The following is a 16,642-nucleotide window of genomic DNA, read 5'->3' as shown; positions in this document are numbered from 1 at the left end:
TGGATTCCCAGGCAGCTCCTACGGTGGATGACTCGCTGGTGGCGTTGGGCCCGTTGTTCTCACCAATATATCCACCAATGGCGTCGACCGGGTGGCGGCCGCATTCGGAGCTGCTGGATAGGAGCATGACGTGTGCGTGCCGACCTGTAGCTGTTCTGTGGAAGCAGATGGTTCTGCGTCCACGACTGAGACCCCCGTTGCAATGATGGTGATGATGATGATGATGCTCCCCCTCATTCGTCGTCTTCTTCTGCTGTCTTTCCATAAGAAGACTTCTTCTTCTACATGCGAATGGAAATCAACTAATCTGCTGAGAACGCTTCAAACGCGCAGCTAGTGCATAGTGCAGATTGGTTGGTTCGTGCAAGGGAATAGACGCATATTCACTTAGTAGGATTGGCCAAGACTGTGCTAACATATGATGCTTTAAGATGAGAAGGAATAGAACTACACTTAAATAAAAGCATAGAAGGATAGATTTGGGGAAAAGAATGTAAACATTTCGAGAAAAAAAATGTGCTGTTAATAGCGTATCGTCTTCTGAGACAGGTACGCACGCACGGAGGCGATCGGCCAAAGCTTAGCACGCCTCGGAACAGGTATCGTATTTACTTGTTCTTACGGGAGTGCAATGGCTTAACGAGCCCGAACCTCGGGAGGACAAAATGAATCCGGAAACTACGGCACGCCTGAGACCCCAGAATTTAAATTTTTGTGCTTTGCCTCTCTGATTCCAGTTTTGTTGGGGCCCAAAAAATATGTGAAGTGATTATGCTGCCTAGACGAAGTAATTTCGACGCACTTTATAAAAAAAGGGTTGAAATAATTTTGTTTTGGGCCTCATATTTGGAGTCATCAGTTTTCTGGGGGTTGAGTCATTGCACCTCGACCTCGTCCATGTGATTTTGAAGGGAATAAAATACGTATAATAAATATTCAACTTGACTAATACCAATGTATGTTACATGTAGCGGACGATTCTTGAACCCTACGTACTGTCAAGAACAAAGAAAATAAAATATTTATTCATAAAAACATTTATTCGTATGCTCCGAAAATTTTGCCAGAATTGCTATGTCTGCTTGCAGTTTTCTGTTATGCCCATAAAAAGAAATAACACCTACAAAAGTATGGAAATGCGGAGCAGATATAAACATAAATGCTTAACAATCATGAAAGCCAGAAACACAGAAGTAAATAACTGCGCCTGTATGAAACTAACAAAGGATTGCATGCAGCGGCTATCATAAACGTGTAAAGCACGAAACAAACACCTTCTGGGTGGCCGTCTTATTTTTCTGTCATTTTGTCATCCAAGAATTTTTTTTTTTCATTTGTGCGTGTACTCGACGGTTAGGGGCAAATCTTAACGCCTATGTATGTTATGCCAATATATTGCGTAAGAGAAATTCCTCAACCATAGCGTACTGTGGGTAATTGCACCAAAATAAGTCACACAAAAATATGGTCCATCTCCATCAATGTGAAACCTGGGGAGGGGCGAAGCATGCAGTGTATAAGTTTATTCTTGGCGCCTTGGCGTGTTTGCCAACGGAGATGAAACGAGTGTCCCGGTGTTTCAGTACCGTGCCTGCATGAGACGACGATTACTAGGGCGACATTAGAAGCCGACAGCCCGAGGCATTAAGAGGCTTCGGCCTTCAAAAAGACGTCAAAATGTGACCTTGTGGTGAAAAAAAAGCGCGCGAGAGAGAGAGAGAGAGTACACGTGAAAATTATATTTTGATTAGGGCAACAAAATATGTTCCTGAGAAAAAATTACCACGCCAACTTCGAGGCACCACCCCCCACGGAGAAGACTGCCCCCACCTTTGAACAAACTACAGCAAACCCTTTAAAAAGTGACGCATGAAAGCAACTATAAATCCCCCGCAGGGAACAAGATTCACACAGGCCAAAGCTCAAGAAGGTGGGAGGGGGGGTGGAAAGGGGGGGGGCGATAAAGTCCGCAGTCATTACCGGCGGAGGAGGTACTGGAGCAGCCAGGCCTGCGGTTTCGCCCGTGAACATCCGCTACTTTGTTCTGAGCTTTTGTTCTGAGCAGCGACTCTCCGCGCGAGCACGCGGGCACTTCCGTGGATGACGGCCCTCGACCACTTGACCTACGAGACGTCTGCCCCATTACCCCCCTCGCATTCGGTTCCTGACTGACTCCCACATGCGGCTACGTGAGCTCCGGAAACCGTCCTCCGATCACCCTCTGGTTCATCAAATTCAATATATGATTAGTCTGCTTGCTCGCAATAGTACCTCTGTACGTGTTGCGTGGATACTGGGACACATGGCTCAGGGTTCCGGAGACCAAGGCTGCCCATGACGCAGAGCAGAGAGAGTCTTGAAGTAACTCCTCCACTGGTTGACAGCCCTGCTCCCCCGGTCTCCCTTAGGCAACAGCTCTATCGCGCTCGTCAGGCTAGGCACAACCGCCTTGCCGCTGCCACTCCTGTAGGTTTCCTGCATAACGCCCCATCACTCACTCTTTCTGCCGAAGTTTTTATTAACAAATTTCGCGCGAACGCTGCATTGACTCCCCACATCACACGCAAATGGCATCAACCGACCGGCGATCCTCCGCCCTACTGCCCATATTGCAACACAGCTACAATAACAAATCTGACCCACCTTATTTGGCATGGCTCTGCGTACTAATCCTTCCACCCCACCCTGCTGAATCCCCTACCCAATCCAAACGAGATAACCCCCCCGACACTCAGCAACCGCGATTTCCTTGCTGCCCTTGGGCGCTTCGCTCTCGAGAGTGTCCTCGCAAAAGTACTTTAGCCGGGGTCTACCCGCCCTATCTGTGCATTCAGGAACTCACTATTCCTCTCCAGTATCTTGTAGTGAACATCATCTCCTGACCATCTCTCCCTTCCCCTTTCCCACCTTTCGGCCACTGGGCCCTCCTTGTGTTAATAAAAGACTTTCACACACTCACTCTTTGCACAGAAACAGTACAGCTAAATCAAATCGGTAACCAGGTCAGCGAAAACATCTCGCCTTTCAAGCAAAGTTGGGCCACTACTTGGGTTTTATGCCGGCGCACACAACGTGGTACCAGCTGCCGTATCAAAGGTCCCCGCGCACACTCGGTAAGGTTGCCTGATTTTAATCTGAGTATACCTGACGTTGGCACGATCATAATTTATCATTTTCATTTAATGATTTCAGTCAAGGATATTTAACCATGCGTTTTAATTTGCAGCCCTGCTGAGTAGCTGTCCACAAATTTTACTGCTTAGAGTGGGCAAGGGGCGGGAGGAGGACAAAATGGGTGAGGGTTGTATTTTACAAAGCACAACAGAAGACTACGCGTGGTTCAGAAAATAGTATAATTATGTCCGTAAATAAGCCGCCAGCAAAAACTAGAGAGTTATAACAAACAGCTTTGAGACCGGCGCCTGTATATAGAGAAAAAACAAAATAGTTATCAGCGCTGCAGCATACATGCAGCTACAGAGTTGAGAGATTATAAGGCACTAAGTGCGAGCAAGCCACTATTTGCCCAAAAATGCACTTGTTGGATTCTTAAGAGACGGGCCAGAGTGAGGAAGCCGGCGCTGCCCGCCCGGTGATGTTACCGGATTCGTTATTGCTGGGTCTTCTACACATCTTGGGGGCATTTCCTTGGAGACTGGGGCATCTGTTCGTAATGCACTTGACGTCACAAATAGCCGGCAATTCAAAGAGCAGAAAATAAAAGAGAACGTACATTACATTAGGCAAGGCCTGTCCTATCAGCACCTTAAGCAGGTAGCCAAAGTAAAATCCGCCGTGAAAGGCGAGCCACCTGGCGCTTTCTGACAAGGCGACACCATAGGACGCGAAAGGTTCTGTGCTCAGGTCAAGATCATCCTCTTCGTGTTTCTTAGACTGTTTTACAGATGTGACGAGTGGTCGGATGGAACTGTTGTCACATCTGTCGGTCTTGGTATAGAAGCGGGTGCAACAGCTTGGGACGGGGTTGCCGCCTCGGTCCGGGAAAGTAATGCTCACCGGGATGGTATTCATCAAGTTGACATTGTCTCGTACCAGGGAGTACTGGTAATGATATGGGCAGAGCTGAGACTCGTGAGGCCACTGCAGAACGCCCGGGAACTCGGTGTCCATGGCGGCGTAGTGGTGTGTCTGCCCTAGGTGCGCGATGGTGTCCAACTCTTGCTCCAGTTTGGGTGGCCACGTGAGTCGTTCAGTTCCGCAGAATTCGCTGCGGACGTCGGTCCCGCTGCTGGCGCTGTTAACACGGCCAGTTCCAGCGTTGTTGACCGGGTGGCGGCCAGATTCGAAGTTGGAACGGAGCATGGCAGACGTGTTCCGATACGCAGCTGTTGCGTGGAATTCGGACCTGCTGTGTGCACGAATGCGATGACGAAGACGGTGACGACGACAATTACGATAATGAGGATGATGATGTCCCAGGGTGAATGGGACATACCCACCCGGTGTTCGGTGCCGCGTTACGCTTCTTGTTCGGTTTTTTTTTTTTTTAAAGCAAACTTCGTCTTCAACGTGCAATGCACATCTACCGATCTGTGTAAACCCTACCAAACATGCAGCGCGTGTACAACGCATACGTTGCTGCTTGTTCGCTTTCCTTCTCATTAATATTTAGTTCCCGATACAGTGTATCACGAGCGGCGCAGCCTTACTGGTGTCACTAAATTGATTATTAACCGTTATTTTTATGCAAAAAAAGTTTACTATTCAGTAATTTTGTTAACAACGAAGCTCTTTAGCAAATCGTAATTTTTCGTGTCCTCAGTTAAAAATACTAAGAAATTGCCGAGCGCGCGCACGTGAGCGCGGACCTCGCGGTGACCGCCCGGCAGTAAACAAAACCAAGAAAATAGCGAGAGCTCGTTCGTGCGCGCCCCGTGATGACCGCCCAGCATCCCCCAGGCACGTTTGCAATCCGAGCATAAACTTAGGGACATCGGCCAAGATAGGTAAAAAAAACGAAAAAATTCCTGCGTTCCCCGTAGTGGGGGCAACCCTTGCTCGGAGCGATAGACATGTCATAGCGAACGCCCCTCCGAGGTGATGTCCAATGATTATCACTTCCAACAAAAATGAAGAAAGCTCACACTCATAGCAACAGTGTTAGAGTAAACGTCGCTGTGGCAGTGAAGAAGAAGCAAATCGGCTGCAATCGTGGACTTAAGCCCTCCTGATGGTCGTGAAGGTTGCGTACAGCTTTGGTAAGCATTGCAGTTTTACGTGTTTATATGAACAGCAATCATTTTTTTTTTCACAAACCTCTATAAGAAAATGTTCCTGCACTGCATTATGCTTTTGACGTAAGGCTTCGAAAACTACAAAACGTAGACTCGCGTTTTTTAAGAGGCTACATCACGGCATGCCAAGTGAAGTATAGCTTCTGCAATGTTTTAGAAATTGGGACAAGATCTTCTCAAAATAAAACCAGCGCGACATATTCAGTAGTTTAAAGAAAAAATATTACTACAAATTCACCACGAAATAAAATAGTAAAGTATAAATAAAATGCGAAACGACGCATGTTTGACGTGATCTTCCTCACAAAATTAAAATATATTTATATCGAGTACTATGTAGTCTGGTTAGGAGTCGGGAGGGAAGGTGAATCGGCTGCACTGGGAACTTGAGTCACTCGAATGAGCTCCCATACCTCGCCATGAAACAGGAAAGGGAATATACAGAAGGGAAGAGAGAAAGGAAGACAGCAAGCGTAAGAAAGCAGCAAATTCCAATTCCGGTTAAGCAAGTCAGGTCCAGCAACCTATGGACGGCCTGTATGATCACGAACGTCAAAACTGCAGCACCGTAATAGAGAAAGGGCGTGAAAAGCCTTCTGAGCTTGTCGAAAGGTCGTCTCAGTCGAAGTGTGTGTTCTTCGTGTTCCGAGTCTATTTGTTGTGAACTGCCATTTTCGATTACACAACGAGGAAATGAGCCTTGCCGTGAGAATTTTAAGAAAGCGGTACATCTCTTCAGCTTGTTACGGCAAGCAATTTTAGCCCTTGTCTTCCACAAAAACTTCGGTGCAATATCAATGGCTAGAAAGCTGCCTAGAATATAGTGAGCACGGGCTCGCCTGCATTTTTTAACGCTAATGGCTTGGCGGCAAAAGAGTCACAAACAGAAGACGAGGATTGAAGGAGGACGATGCATTGACGCTTGTCCAGGCCTTCGTGACGTCGCGCATCGTTTACGCTGCGCCGTACCTCAATCTACTCAAAAAAGACAGGGACCAGTTGAACGTCATTATACGCAAGGCAACCAAGATGGCGCTAGGCCTGCCGAAGCATTCGTCGACCGACAAGCTTCTCGGCATGGCGAAACACAACGTCGTTGAAGAGTTGATAGAAGCCCATTTGTCTAATCAAAGAGTTAGGCTCTCTCAAACGTCGGCGGGACGTCGTGTTCTAGCCAAGTTGGGCTGGCAAGAGGCAGACCGGAAGAAAAATGGGCCGTTACCCAGGTTATGGGTGCATAAAATCAATAGTAAGCCTCTGCCTCGAAACATGAGGCCGGGTCGTAACGACGGCCGCAGAATATCTCGGATAGCGGCCTTGACGGAGACTCTGGGTCAAATAGAAGAAGAGCAAGAGGGGGTCACTCTCTTCACAGACGCTGCGTTACCCAAGTTTTCCTCGAAAAACACGCTGACAGTTACGACGCGGAATGTGCTCGTAACCTGCGCCTCGATCAAGACGTATTTTCCGGAGGTGGCAGAAGAGGCCGCAATAGCGCTGGCGCTCGCGCAGCCCAACGTAGGAAGAATTGTCACCGACTCCCAAAAGGCGTACAACAGCTACAGAAAAGGGTGGGTGTCTCTTGCGGCACTAGGTATTCTAAACAGGAAATGCGACATATCTGAAAGAAAAGTTGAATTGATATGGACGCCGGCTCACTCTGGGCTGGAGGGCAACGAACTTGCCCACCAGTTCGCCCGAGAGATGGAACACCGGGTAGAGGAAGGTGAGCCACAGTCCATAATTAGTTATAAGGACATTACGAACCACTACAGGACGGAGAGGCGACGTTACCCCGATCCTCACAAATCGCTTAGCAGAGAACAGCAAGCGATTTACAGGCAGATGCAAGCAGGATCCTTCCCGCACCCTTACCTTCAAAACAAGATGTACCCGGAAAGGTACGACAAGGAATGCAATTTTTGCAAGATTCAGTTAGGCACGCTCCAACACGTCATTGGAGTATGCGATTTCTACAAGCCAATCCCCCCACCTCTCACCTTTCCCACTACCCCACCCCATTCATCATCCACCCTTACCGAGCGATGGGAGACCTTGTTAACGAGCCCCGCCCTGGAAGACCAGCTCGTTCTGATCTCCAGGGGCCAGGCGGCTAGAGAAGCATATGGGTCCCGTGAAGAGGGAACCACTTCCATCGACGGCGTCTAAGAAGACGTCGTAGTAGCTCGATTCAATAAAAGTTGTTTCTCTCTCTCTCTCTCTTGGCGGCGCGCGCAGGGCACGATGAGCGGTCCCCAGCGCGAGCACCTCTACAAGATCCTGGTCATCGGCGAGCTGGGCACGGGAAAGACGAGCATCATCAAGCGATACGTGCACCAGTTCTTCTCACACCACTACCGGGCCACCGTATCCTTGGTTGACACGGCGCCCCTCTTCACCCACTCGCTTCGCCAGCTTGCCTTCTTCTCTCTTTTCCTTGCACTGCGTTACCAACAACAAATACAACCAGAACTTTTAAATGGGGGAGGGTTGACTTGTGAGCTAGTTGGTATTTTCACATTCTTCAGGCACAGTGCACTGGAATGAAGGGGACGCAGACACAGCAATGTGTCCGCCCCCACTTTTGTGTCCTCTTCCAGTGAGCTGCGCCTGAATAACTCCTAAGCTGCTTGGCAAGAGCAAAAAAAGAATGTACTATTAGGTGACAAACAGTGCCATTCTTAGCCTCTTACTTGTCGCTTCCAGTTGTGGCTCCCCATTTCCCCAGGGATACCAGCGCGCAATATATTCCCTCACCGAGTATGCTGAAGCAGTCCAGAAGGGCTTTGGGAACGCCGGTTTGATGGTTGTATTTAAGCGTTCTTTCTGGCACCTGGCTTCAGCCAGCATTGACTTACGCATCCTTGACGCGAGGGCTTGACAGATCGGTGTCGACTTTGCTCTGAAGGTCCTAGAGTGGGATGCAAATACCCTCATCCGTCTCCAGTTGTGGGATATCGCTGGTGAGTCGATGCTTAAAACTACCGGTCTAATGCAGCATTTTAATATGAATGAAAGTATTAGGCATACGTTTTAAGGTGCATTCTCTTTGCCCGTCCGTGTCTGTCTCACATGCGTAGCGAAACAAATTCAAACCCAAGGTTAGGTTAAGTATGCCCCTCGTGGTAACTTCCGCTGCGATTGAAATAAAATGCTGTAACACACACAAAAAACAAGAAATGCAAAAATTACGCGATTGAGAAGAAGCAAACGCCATATTTTCTTTCTGCAGCAGTTAAAGGTATTAGAATTCCTGTAAATTCAGCATATTCACGCGCCTAACTATTGGTGCTTTCTTTTATTGCTGCAACTTTTAAGCCTCTTTCACATAGGTGTCAGCACGGCATCAGAGCAGAAGTGGAAGCGTGGCATTTCTATCGTACCGCGCTCGCGTTGTGCAGGCCAGGAGCGCTTCGGCAACATGACGCGCGTGTACTACAAGGAGGCCGTGGGCGCATTCATCGTGTTCGACGTGACGCGGTCGCAGACCTTCGAGGCGGTTCGCAAGTGGAAGGCCGACCTGGACAGCAAGGTGCAGCAGCCCGAGGGGACCACCATTCCCTGCGTGCTTCTGGGAAACAAGGTAACACATAAGTGCGCTCCTCCCGCATCCGCACTACGGCGTGTCTACGGGCAGAAATTGGGCTCAGGGTGTGTCCCCATAGGGTTAATTCAGGAGGAAAAAACTGCAGTTACCATCTGCGTGGTGGCGTTAGCATCGCTGTAGCTGGCATGAGCCGGTGAAGGGAGCGGCCGACGCGTCTATACTTTGTTTCTCCCTGCTTCCGAGAGGTCAGATTTCAAGAACAGGAAACAGGAGTGTGAATTACGTATTTCTGCGCACTGTATATGCTTCGGTGCAGCTCGGGGATTCAGCAGCAGCCAACTTTGCTTGGTGTGCATCAGGGTGTTCCGCAAAGAGGGAGCTGCACTGGTGGTGCCACAGGCAGCCCCGGCGGCAACAAATTTGTTATCACGTCAAAAATGCTGGAACCATTAGCAAAAGGGCTCGACAGGGGTGGAAACAACCTAGTTTGGTGTTTCTATACTCACTCTTTCCAACGTGAGGAACAGGATCGATCGGGCAGAGCGACTAGTTTGTTATGACTGGTAAAGCCGGCGTTCACAAAGGGCGGAGCAGCATGCACTTCGGGGTCGTAATTCCGCTTCCTCTGAAACTTGGCCACTGCGGCTATGATTCCAGCCAGAGATACCAAGGGCACCCTCACCTTGTGTTAGAACAATTTTTGTCTATTTTCTTCTACAATTAAAAACTTCTATTAACTACGGTGGGCTTCCACAACCATGCTTATGATGTCTGGTACGTGGGCTTCGCCACGTGAATGGTGTTACAGCGGCAAAGTAAGCTGGGGAGGGAAGAGGTCTGTGTAATTAGAGCTCGTCCACTGGTTGATACCTACGAATGAAGCATCATGGCATTGTTCTGCCTCGCGATCTTGAGGATCGGCCGGACATGCACGCTTTGCTTCAGCTTTCAAAAGCCTGGAACTTCACTTCCCTTGCACGCCATTTATGAGCCGCACCAGGGCACCGTGCCAACAGTGGCTCTTTGTTAATTAACAACAGTCTTCTTGGGCTACCTACACGCGAAATTTTCGATCTGTCTGCCACTCGAATCAGCCAAAATGTTATGCGAGACTGCTCATTGGTAGGTTATTGATCCTCTAATAATCTGCTGGATAATTAGGGTTGTTCTTTTTTTTTACCAGACTCTTACACCCCGAACATTTTTCAGGAGATTCGGGTTAAACCGATTTTTTGCCCGAATGGACCTTTTCAAAGTAACTATCTGCACAATTGTGATCTGGCATTCCACCGTTCTCAACCAGTACTTGTTGGAAGCAAGCGCACATACACATCTTCCGAACTCATTGAGTATTAATGACTACCACCAGCAACTTCAGGCTGGCAAATGCTACCCTGACATTATTGTGCCTAGCCAATGGAAGCTGTGTTGTCGAGAGAACATTTTGCCACTTGAGATACGTTCAGCAATCAGACAGGCCTAGAATGAAGATCGACAAGTTGCGCAAGCAGATCGCAATAATGTATGTAAACAAGGATGAGGGAGCAATAGATGACCAGCTTTTCGATAATAGAATGTTTTTTAGAAGTTATCAATGTTATTTACAGTCATTATTCATTCATCTCCGAGCAAAGGCCAAATTTCGGAGAGAATTTAAAAAAAACCCAGAAATCCCCCCGATTACCAGCTTGAAATAAACACCAATTGGAGTTAAAAAGCTCGTGATAACCCCTAGAACAAACTGAGTTATTAAAATAACCTTAGTGCATCTATCGATTTAACCCGCAAAGACCCGAATTCCCGAATGGTTTCACAGAAACACCCGATTTCTCCCCGAATATCAGTTCGAAAACTATCACCCGACATTTACCCCCGGAATTCGAAAAAAATATAAATCCCAAAAAACCAACAACCCTATAATCGGCAAGGGGAGAGGGAGCGGGAGGGCAGGAGGTAAATTATTATACACAGAGCTAGGGCAGAGTGGAGGGAGAGGAGGGTGGCATTGGGAAAAAGATAGTATCGTGACGAGGGGGGGTGCCATCGGAATGAGAGAAACATCTCGGAGGTGGGTAGGGAGAAAGGAAGGAAGAAAATGAGAATGGTAGATGCTGAGAAGAATGAGGCGATAAATAAAAAAGGGGGTGGAAGTGTGGCATAGAGAGGAAGGGAAGACATAAAAGCGAATAATAAAAGGGGACTAAAAGGGGCATAATGCGGACAGTGATAGGGAGATGTTTAGAGGAAAGCTGAGACGGAGAAATGAGAAAAGGTAAATAAAACATTAGGGCTGATAGGGGAGTTGGGGTGAGGAGGATTGGTGGTGGTGAGGGATTAGGAGGACGAAGATATGAGATGGATTTAGTGAGGGGAAGGGGGAGGAAGAGAGGTAATGCAAGATGGGATGAGAATAGGGGAGGATGACGGGAACTGGAGAAAGGAGGGGAAAGAAGCTGAACCCGAGACGGAAGATAACGGGGAAGGACATGAAGGGGAGAAATGGTGGAGGAGAGAGGCAATTGGAGGTAAGAGAAGGAAAGGGAACAGAGGAGAGGGTTATGAGGTGGAGAGGAGTGGAGTGCGTGGGAAGCAGTATTGGAGGGGGATGGAGAATTGGAAGTGTACGAGGGGGATATAAGGGCACAGGAGGAGAGGAAGAAAAACGTAGAAAAAAAATATCGCTGTTGACAGGAGGAGAGGAATGGAGGAGAGTGGATTTGGATGGATCGGAGAGGAGCATAAGCGGTGTCATAGGAGAGGGGAGGTGCAATGTGGCAGGAGATACAGAAACGGCGCTGTCTTTCGAGGCCACATGCCAGGTCGTCTGAATTATTACGTAGCCCTCCAATACGGCGGATTAGTGACAACGCATTCAACTTCCAATATTTCTTATGGTGCACACCACCTAACATCATGCAGTTCAAACTAATTATTCCCAAGTCACCCTACTAGAAAAAATTAAGGTACTTGGAGTAAACTTATTTCCCAGAACAGATGTAATTAGATATCTTGTAATGCATATGTTCGAGTGCCCAAGTAACCACTGCGATTACCTGCAGTACTTAATGTTTACTACATTTTTCATCGTAAAATGTGCTAGCACCCTCGCATGTGCCAACTAGCTAGTTGGCACATGCGAGGGTGTAAGTTATTTACACGTTTTGTTTTCATTTCTCTTGCAGTGTGACATGTCTAAAGAGGGCATTGTGAACAACCCGAGCGCAATGAACGAGTTTTGCAAGGAGAACAACTTTGCCGGTTGGTTTCTCACGTCAGCCAAGGAGAACCTGAACATCGAGGAGGCAGCACGATTTCTTATAACACAGGTATCTACATGCCGAGTGCATAGGGCGACTTGTGGTTATCTGTCCTGTGGTAGAACATTTTGCCGATTGCAGTTTACTTATACAGTAGCTGATGTTGCAGTGTAAAAAGAAATTAGTACGTCGAGTTTGTACCCTGCTTACAAGCTAAAAATTAGGCACGAAAAGTCGGAGGCTTAGGCCCCTGAAATAGGCACTAAACATTGACATTTAGGGATATATAGGCGTGACATACTACCGTTTAGGCGTTTACACACTCCGTTGATATTCACTTCAGCAGCGTCTTTCAGGGCAAATTTTCTATTTACAGTGGGCACGGAGGACAAATCTATGGGGTAGTAATTTTACTTTTTTCTCGAAAAGAAGCTAGACAAGCATTGCCATTTCAACACATTTACGAAAAATATAGATCGATTTCACACTGTGAGAAAGGCTATGAAAACTTTGACAAAACAGCACCATCACAATGTTTACTGGCTCGAAGTAATGCCTCTTTTCAGTCTATATTTGTACACCCATTCTCTGCTGAATGCGTACTTGTACTTCTGAATGTTCAATGACCAAACCCCTACTCTAACTCCATCTGGAATGCCGTAATGTTCACCACTCAGATCCTTTGACGAGTATTTTAGCACAGAAACTCTGGTAATTTTCACCCAAGAGAATTTAAGCTTCAAGATAGCGTTGTCAGCATACGATCCATACGGCACTAACCTCTCCTGCACCTTTAAAATGAGATGAACATTCCGAGTCAGAGCGGCGCACAAGTTTCAAGATGCTGAATGCTTTCTGCTCAGAATGTGAAATAAGCACACAAATGTGCCAAGTTATTTTCAAGTAAAGCGTTGGGCGAAGTTGTGCGGGTTGGATGATCTTGCCGGCAGTAAAACGGTAAATGCCCACGGAGTTTACTGCACTTAGATGAGTTCCTCAGGGGATAATGGTGGGCTCTGGCTGGTGGTTGAGGTACATTCGGTAATTGCTGCCTGCATATACGAATGCGTCCCGAAGAGCACTTCCTAGCCGGCAGCTGTTTTTTCATTGACAGACAAGACAACTTTCTCAGCACTACGTAACCCGGATGAACCCCATGAATACTACAGTGCAGTGGATAAAAGCCCTTTAATTTGCGAAAGAACCGAGAAGTTATTCTAACAAAATTATAAAGCCAGGAAAGCTCTTGGGAATAACGCCATTCAGTAAGTGTATGCTATACAGAGATTAACAACGCTAGAGAGTACGCAAGAGTCGTCTTCGCCACTATCTCTCAGAGCTAGGTTGCAAACTCTTTTGAAAGTTACCCGGCACGAGCATGACAGTAGCCATGACCAGACCACTCCCAAGGTGCGAAGCTGCTCAAAATTAAAATTTCCATCTCTTGTTCCTTGTTCGTGCTACACATGCTCAGTCTTGCTGCCCGGCGGCGTTCTTATGATTCAATGCTGGCTGTGCATGCGTTCGTAGGGCCGCCTTGAAGCTTTCATGTTTCAGGTGTTCCCGTAGCGTTCTCCCAGGAAAGGTCTTTGACCGTTCTTTTTAACTGGGCACCGGAGTAAAGGACGGTGGTGATTTTTTTTACCCATACATAGATGTGGAATAGATCCGATAAGTGTTGCTGTAGTAAACAGCTGCAATTATTTCTCTGGAGATCAGCCAAAAATGAAACTACTTCCTCTCATAATTTTCTGTTTTGGGTGTAATGGCGAAGGGGGTGATAGTTGTTTGGGTGTGTCCAGTTTTACAGATGCAACTGTGATCATCACTAAAATGCATCCACACGTAGCCATCGCTAGAGTTACGTCGACCATGTGGAATTACTATTAGTCAATAATTACCAGTGAATTGTAGTGGTTTGGCGAGTTGTGTAAAATCCAGATAGACTGCTCTCACTGCGATGTGTAAAGCAGAGGTGAAGTCCGGATGCAATGGTAACTATCTAGCGTTATGTCTGGACGTAACTGCAATCATCACTAAAGTTGCTTCCAGACGAAGCCATCTATAGAGCTACGTCCAATATAATTACTACGTACATCCAATTACTAATAGGAGGAGGAGGAGGTGAAAAAATCGTTTGTTGGAGCTGAACAATGACAAAAGAAAAGCAATTACCACTAGAAATTCTTAGCACTTACTATAATTAGGCAGAAAGCAGAAGTAGCTTGTCCTGTCAGGTAAAATTGCCACGAGGAAATTATTAAAAGTGACTTGCTGCAGAAAGTAAGCGGTGCTAATTTGGCGGGTTGGGTAAAAATCAAGACTGCTCTCACCGCACATTAAAAAAAACGGGCATAATTGGGCTCCAGCCATTCAACATATATACCAAAGCATCCGGACGTAACTTTAGTATCATTCTAATTACGCCTGGACAGAATGCTAGCCACAAACTAGGAATATTTATTTAAACACGACGTTTAAACACATTTCACATGATCTCCCCGTCACACGGTGGTCGTGACAATTTCGCTGAAGTGCACACGATAAAAACTGCTTCAAGCCAGCTACCCGCCGCGCTGGCTCAGTGGCTGCTGAGCCAAAGGGCGTGGGTTTGACGTAGCCATTATTGCTGCTGTGCAGGTGGAGGCAAAAAGCGAAGACGCCCGTGTCGAGATAACGAACATGCTGTGTGCCTAAGAGTGTGGTACTTTGATTTTGGGTTGTGTTGCAGTGTGTGTAGTCTTCCCTGTGAAAACGTAAAATTTGATGGTGATTTACAGGTGTTTCTTACCTTTAATGTATCCTAGTACCTTTGTTTTACCAATGAATGTGCTGAACCTTTCCTGCTTGGACCTTAAATGGTTTACAGTATATGATAAATAAGTAAATAAATAAAGATTCCCTAGTGGTCAAAATTAATCCGGAGCCCTCCACTGCGGCTCGCCTAAAAGCCCCGGCGTAACTTTCGCGCATTAAACTCTTCAAGTGTGAATTTGAATTTGCTTCAAACCAACTTTCTTTTTCTTGGAAACACGCAGATTCTGAACAACCAAAAAGGGATGAACCTGGATGATTCTGGGCAAGGGTCCGTGCCACTAGACGGCACCCCTCCACTGGGGCAGTCGGTGCCAAGGAGAACGTGCTGCTGACCAGCCGACCACACGCCATCTAGTCTTGCCTTCTACAAGCAGGAGATACTCCCGACGCCAAGGAAGAAACAGCACATTTTGTCAGTTTAGACGTGCGTGTATAGTCTTGGTGGTGAAAGGATGCTTGCTTGTTTTTTTAAAGGTTCACATCACTTCTCCTCCATGTTTCTAAATGTATGTTTTGGAGTATTAGATGTGCATGTTCATATGCATATTCGGGACCAAGATTTCTTTGTATTTAAAGAGTTTGACACATATGCCTAACGAACACAGATTGTACAACTCGAACATGTTTCGTTTACCTTTTGATATGAAAGCACTGCTAACTTGGAGATTACTGCCGCCACACAATACTCGTCAATTATGTCAGAGAAAATGTGTTTCAAAGTCACACCAGTTGTTTACAGCCATACCTCATCAGTACGAATGGGCTTGTGACCTCTAAACAAAATCTCCTAAAGGTGGGTCTTCATCCTGAACATTACCTGTGTTAATGCGGTGTGGTCGGTGTGTTGACACGATGCATAATGACCCTTGACTGCAAAAGGCACTCGAAACACCACTGATGACAGCCATTATTTTTCTAAACAATTAAAACTGTTAAAAACACCTCATTGTGCACTTCGACACAAAGTTTGACAATGTGCGATGTATGTTTCTTCCACCTATGAAGATAATGCTAACAGGTAAAACTGAGATTCTTTAGATTATAAGTAGCCCTTAGTATGTCCCTCCTCCCTTTCCCTCCTCCGGCTATTATTTGTGCTTTGTGAAAAAAAATACTGGAGTTTTGTTTCCTGTTGTGTATGTAGCTGGTGTTGGCTGAATGCTCCAAAAATTTTCTTCTGAATGATTTTGGTTCCTTATTTAATTATTTCATCTCAAATAAAAACAGCTGTACATGGGACAAGCAGTTTCGGTGTTCATTACAAGAAGAGACAGCTTTAGCACTGACTAAGACATTTAAGCCCTCCATGTTTTAGCACTGAAGTGGAAACTGCTCAGGGGCAGCGGGTGCAATCAATGGTAGATGCGAGAGGAGACAAATATTTATAAAAGAACAGCAATAAAATTTATGCAGAAGTAGTGCATAGCAAAACAAATGCGTGGAGGGTCGAATGTTCCCTGGATCTCCAACGCTTCTTTATCGGAGTTAAATATTAGTGCCTGTATATTACGAGTCCCACACTTAAGTGAACTTCTGGCTTCCTGAAAAAATCAATCATCTTGCAATACAACTTGCTTTACGTGTGTTCTCTGTTTGCGTCAATAATACATGCGGATGCGTATCGGCATGAATGATTGAAGCAAACAGAGAACACAACCGAACCACCAGACAAAAATTTCCGTGCCCTCACCCATTCCTCAGCAAACGTCAGGAAATAACACTGCGACAATTACAAGCAGGGACGTACGTACACCCGGTTCGAATGA

The 16,642-nt window shown here is 46.6% G+C and overlaps 1 protein-coding gene across 1 annotated transcript in view; it reads left to right on the top strand.

The window, feature by feature from the left end:
* The window catches only part of LOC144137725 (ras-related protein Rab-32-like), a 37,576-nt gene extending 21,955 nt beyond the window's left edge, over positions 1-15,621 (top strand). The window contains exons 2-6 of the mRNA XM_077669666.1: positions 7,494-7,622; positions 8,140-8,218; positions 8,657-8,838; positions 11,985-12,128; positions 15,098-15,621. Of these exons, the coding sequence (XP_077525792.1) occupies positions 7,500-7,622; positions 8,140-8,218; positions 8,657-8,838; positions 11,985-12,128; positions 15,098-15,208 (639 nt within the window). The 5' untranslated portion in view covers positions 7,494-7,499 and the 3' untranslated portion in view covers positions 15,209-15,621. The remainder of the gene's footprint in view (positions 1-7,493; positions 7,623-8,139; positions 8,219-8,656; positions 8,839-11,984; positions 12,129-15,097) is intronic.
* The last annotated feature ends 1,021 nt before the right edge of the window (positions 15,622-16,642 follow it).

Source organism: Haemaphysalis longicornis, unplaced genomic scaffold (genome assembly GCF_048455015.1).
Source record: "Haemaphysalis longicornis isolate Haplotype H1 unplaced genomic scaffold, Haemaphysalis longicornis Haplotype H1 scaffold_49, whole genome shotgun sequence".
Classification (NCBI taxonomy): Eukaryota; Metazoa; Arthropoda; class Arachnida; order Ixodida; family Ixodidae; genus Haemaphysalis; species Haemaphysalis longicornis.
The sequence above is the reverse complement of the archived record's forward strand: the minus strand, read 5'-3'. Positions and strand labels throughout refer to the sequence as shown.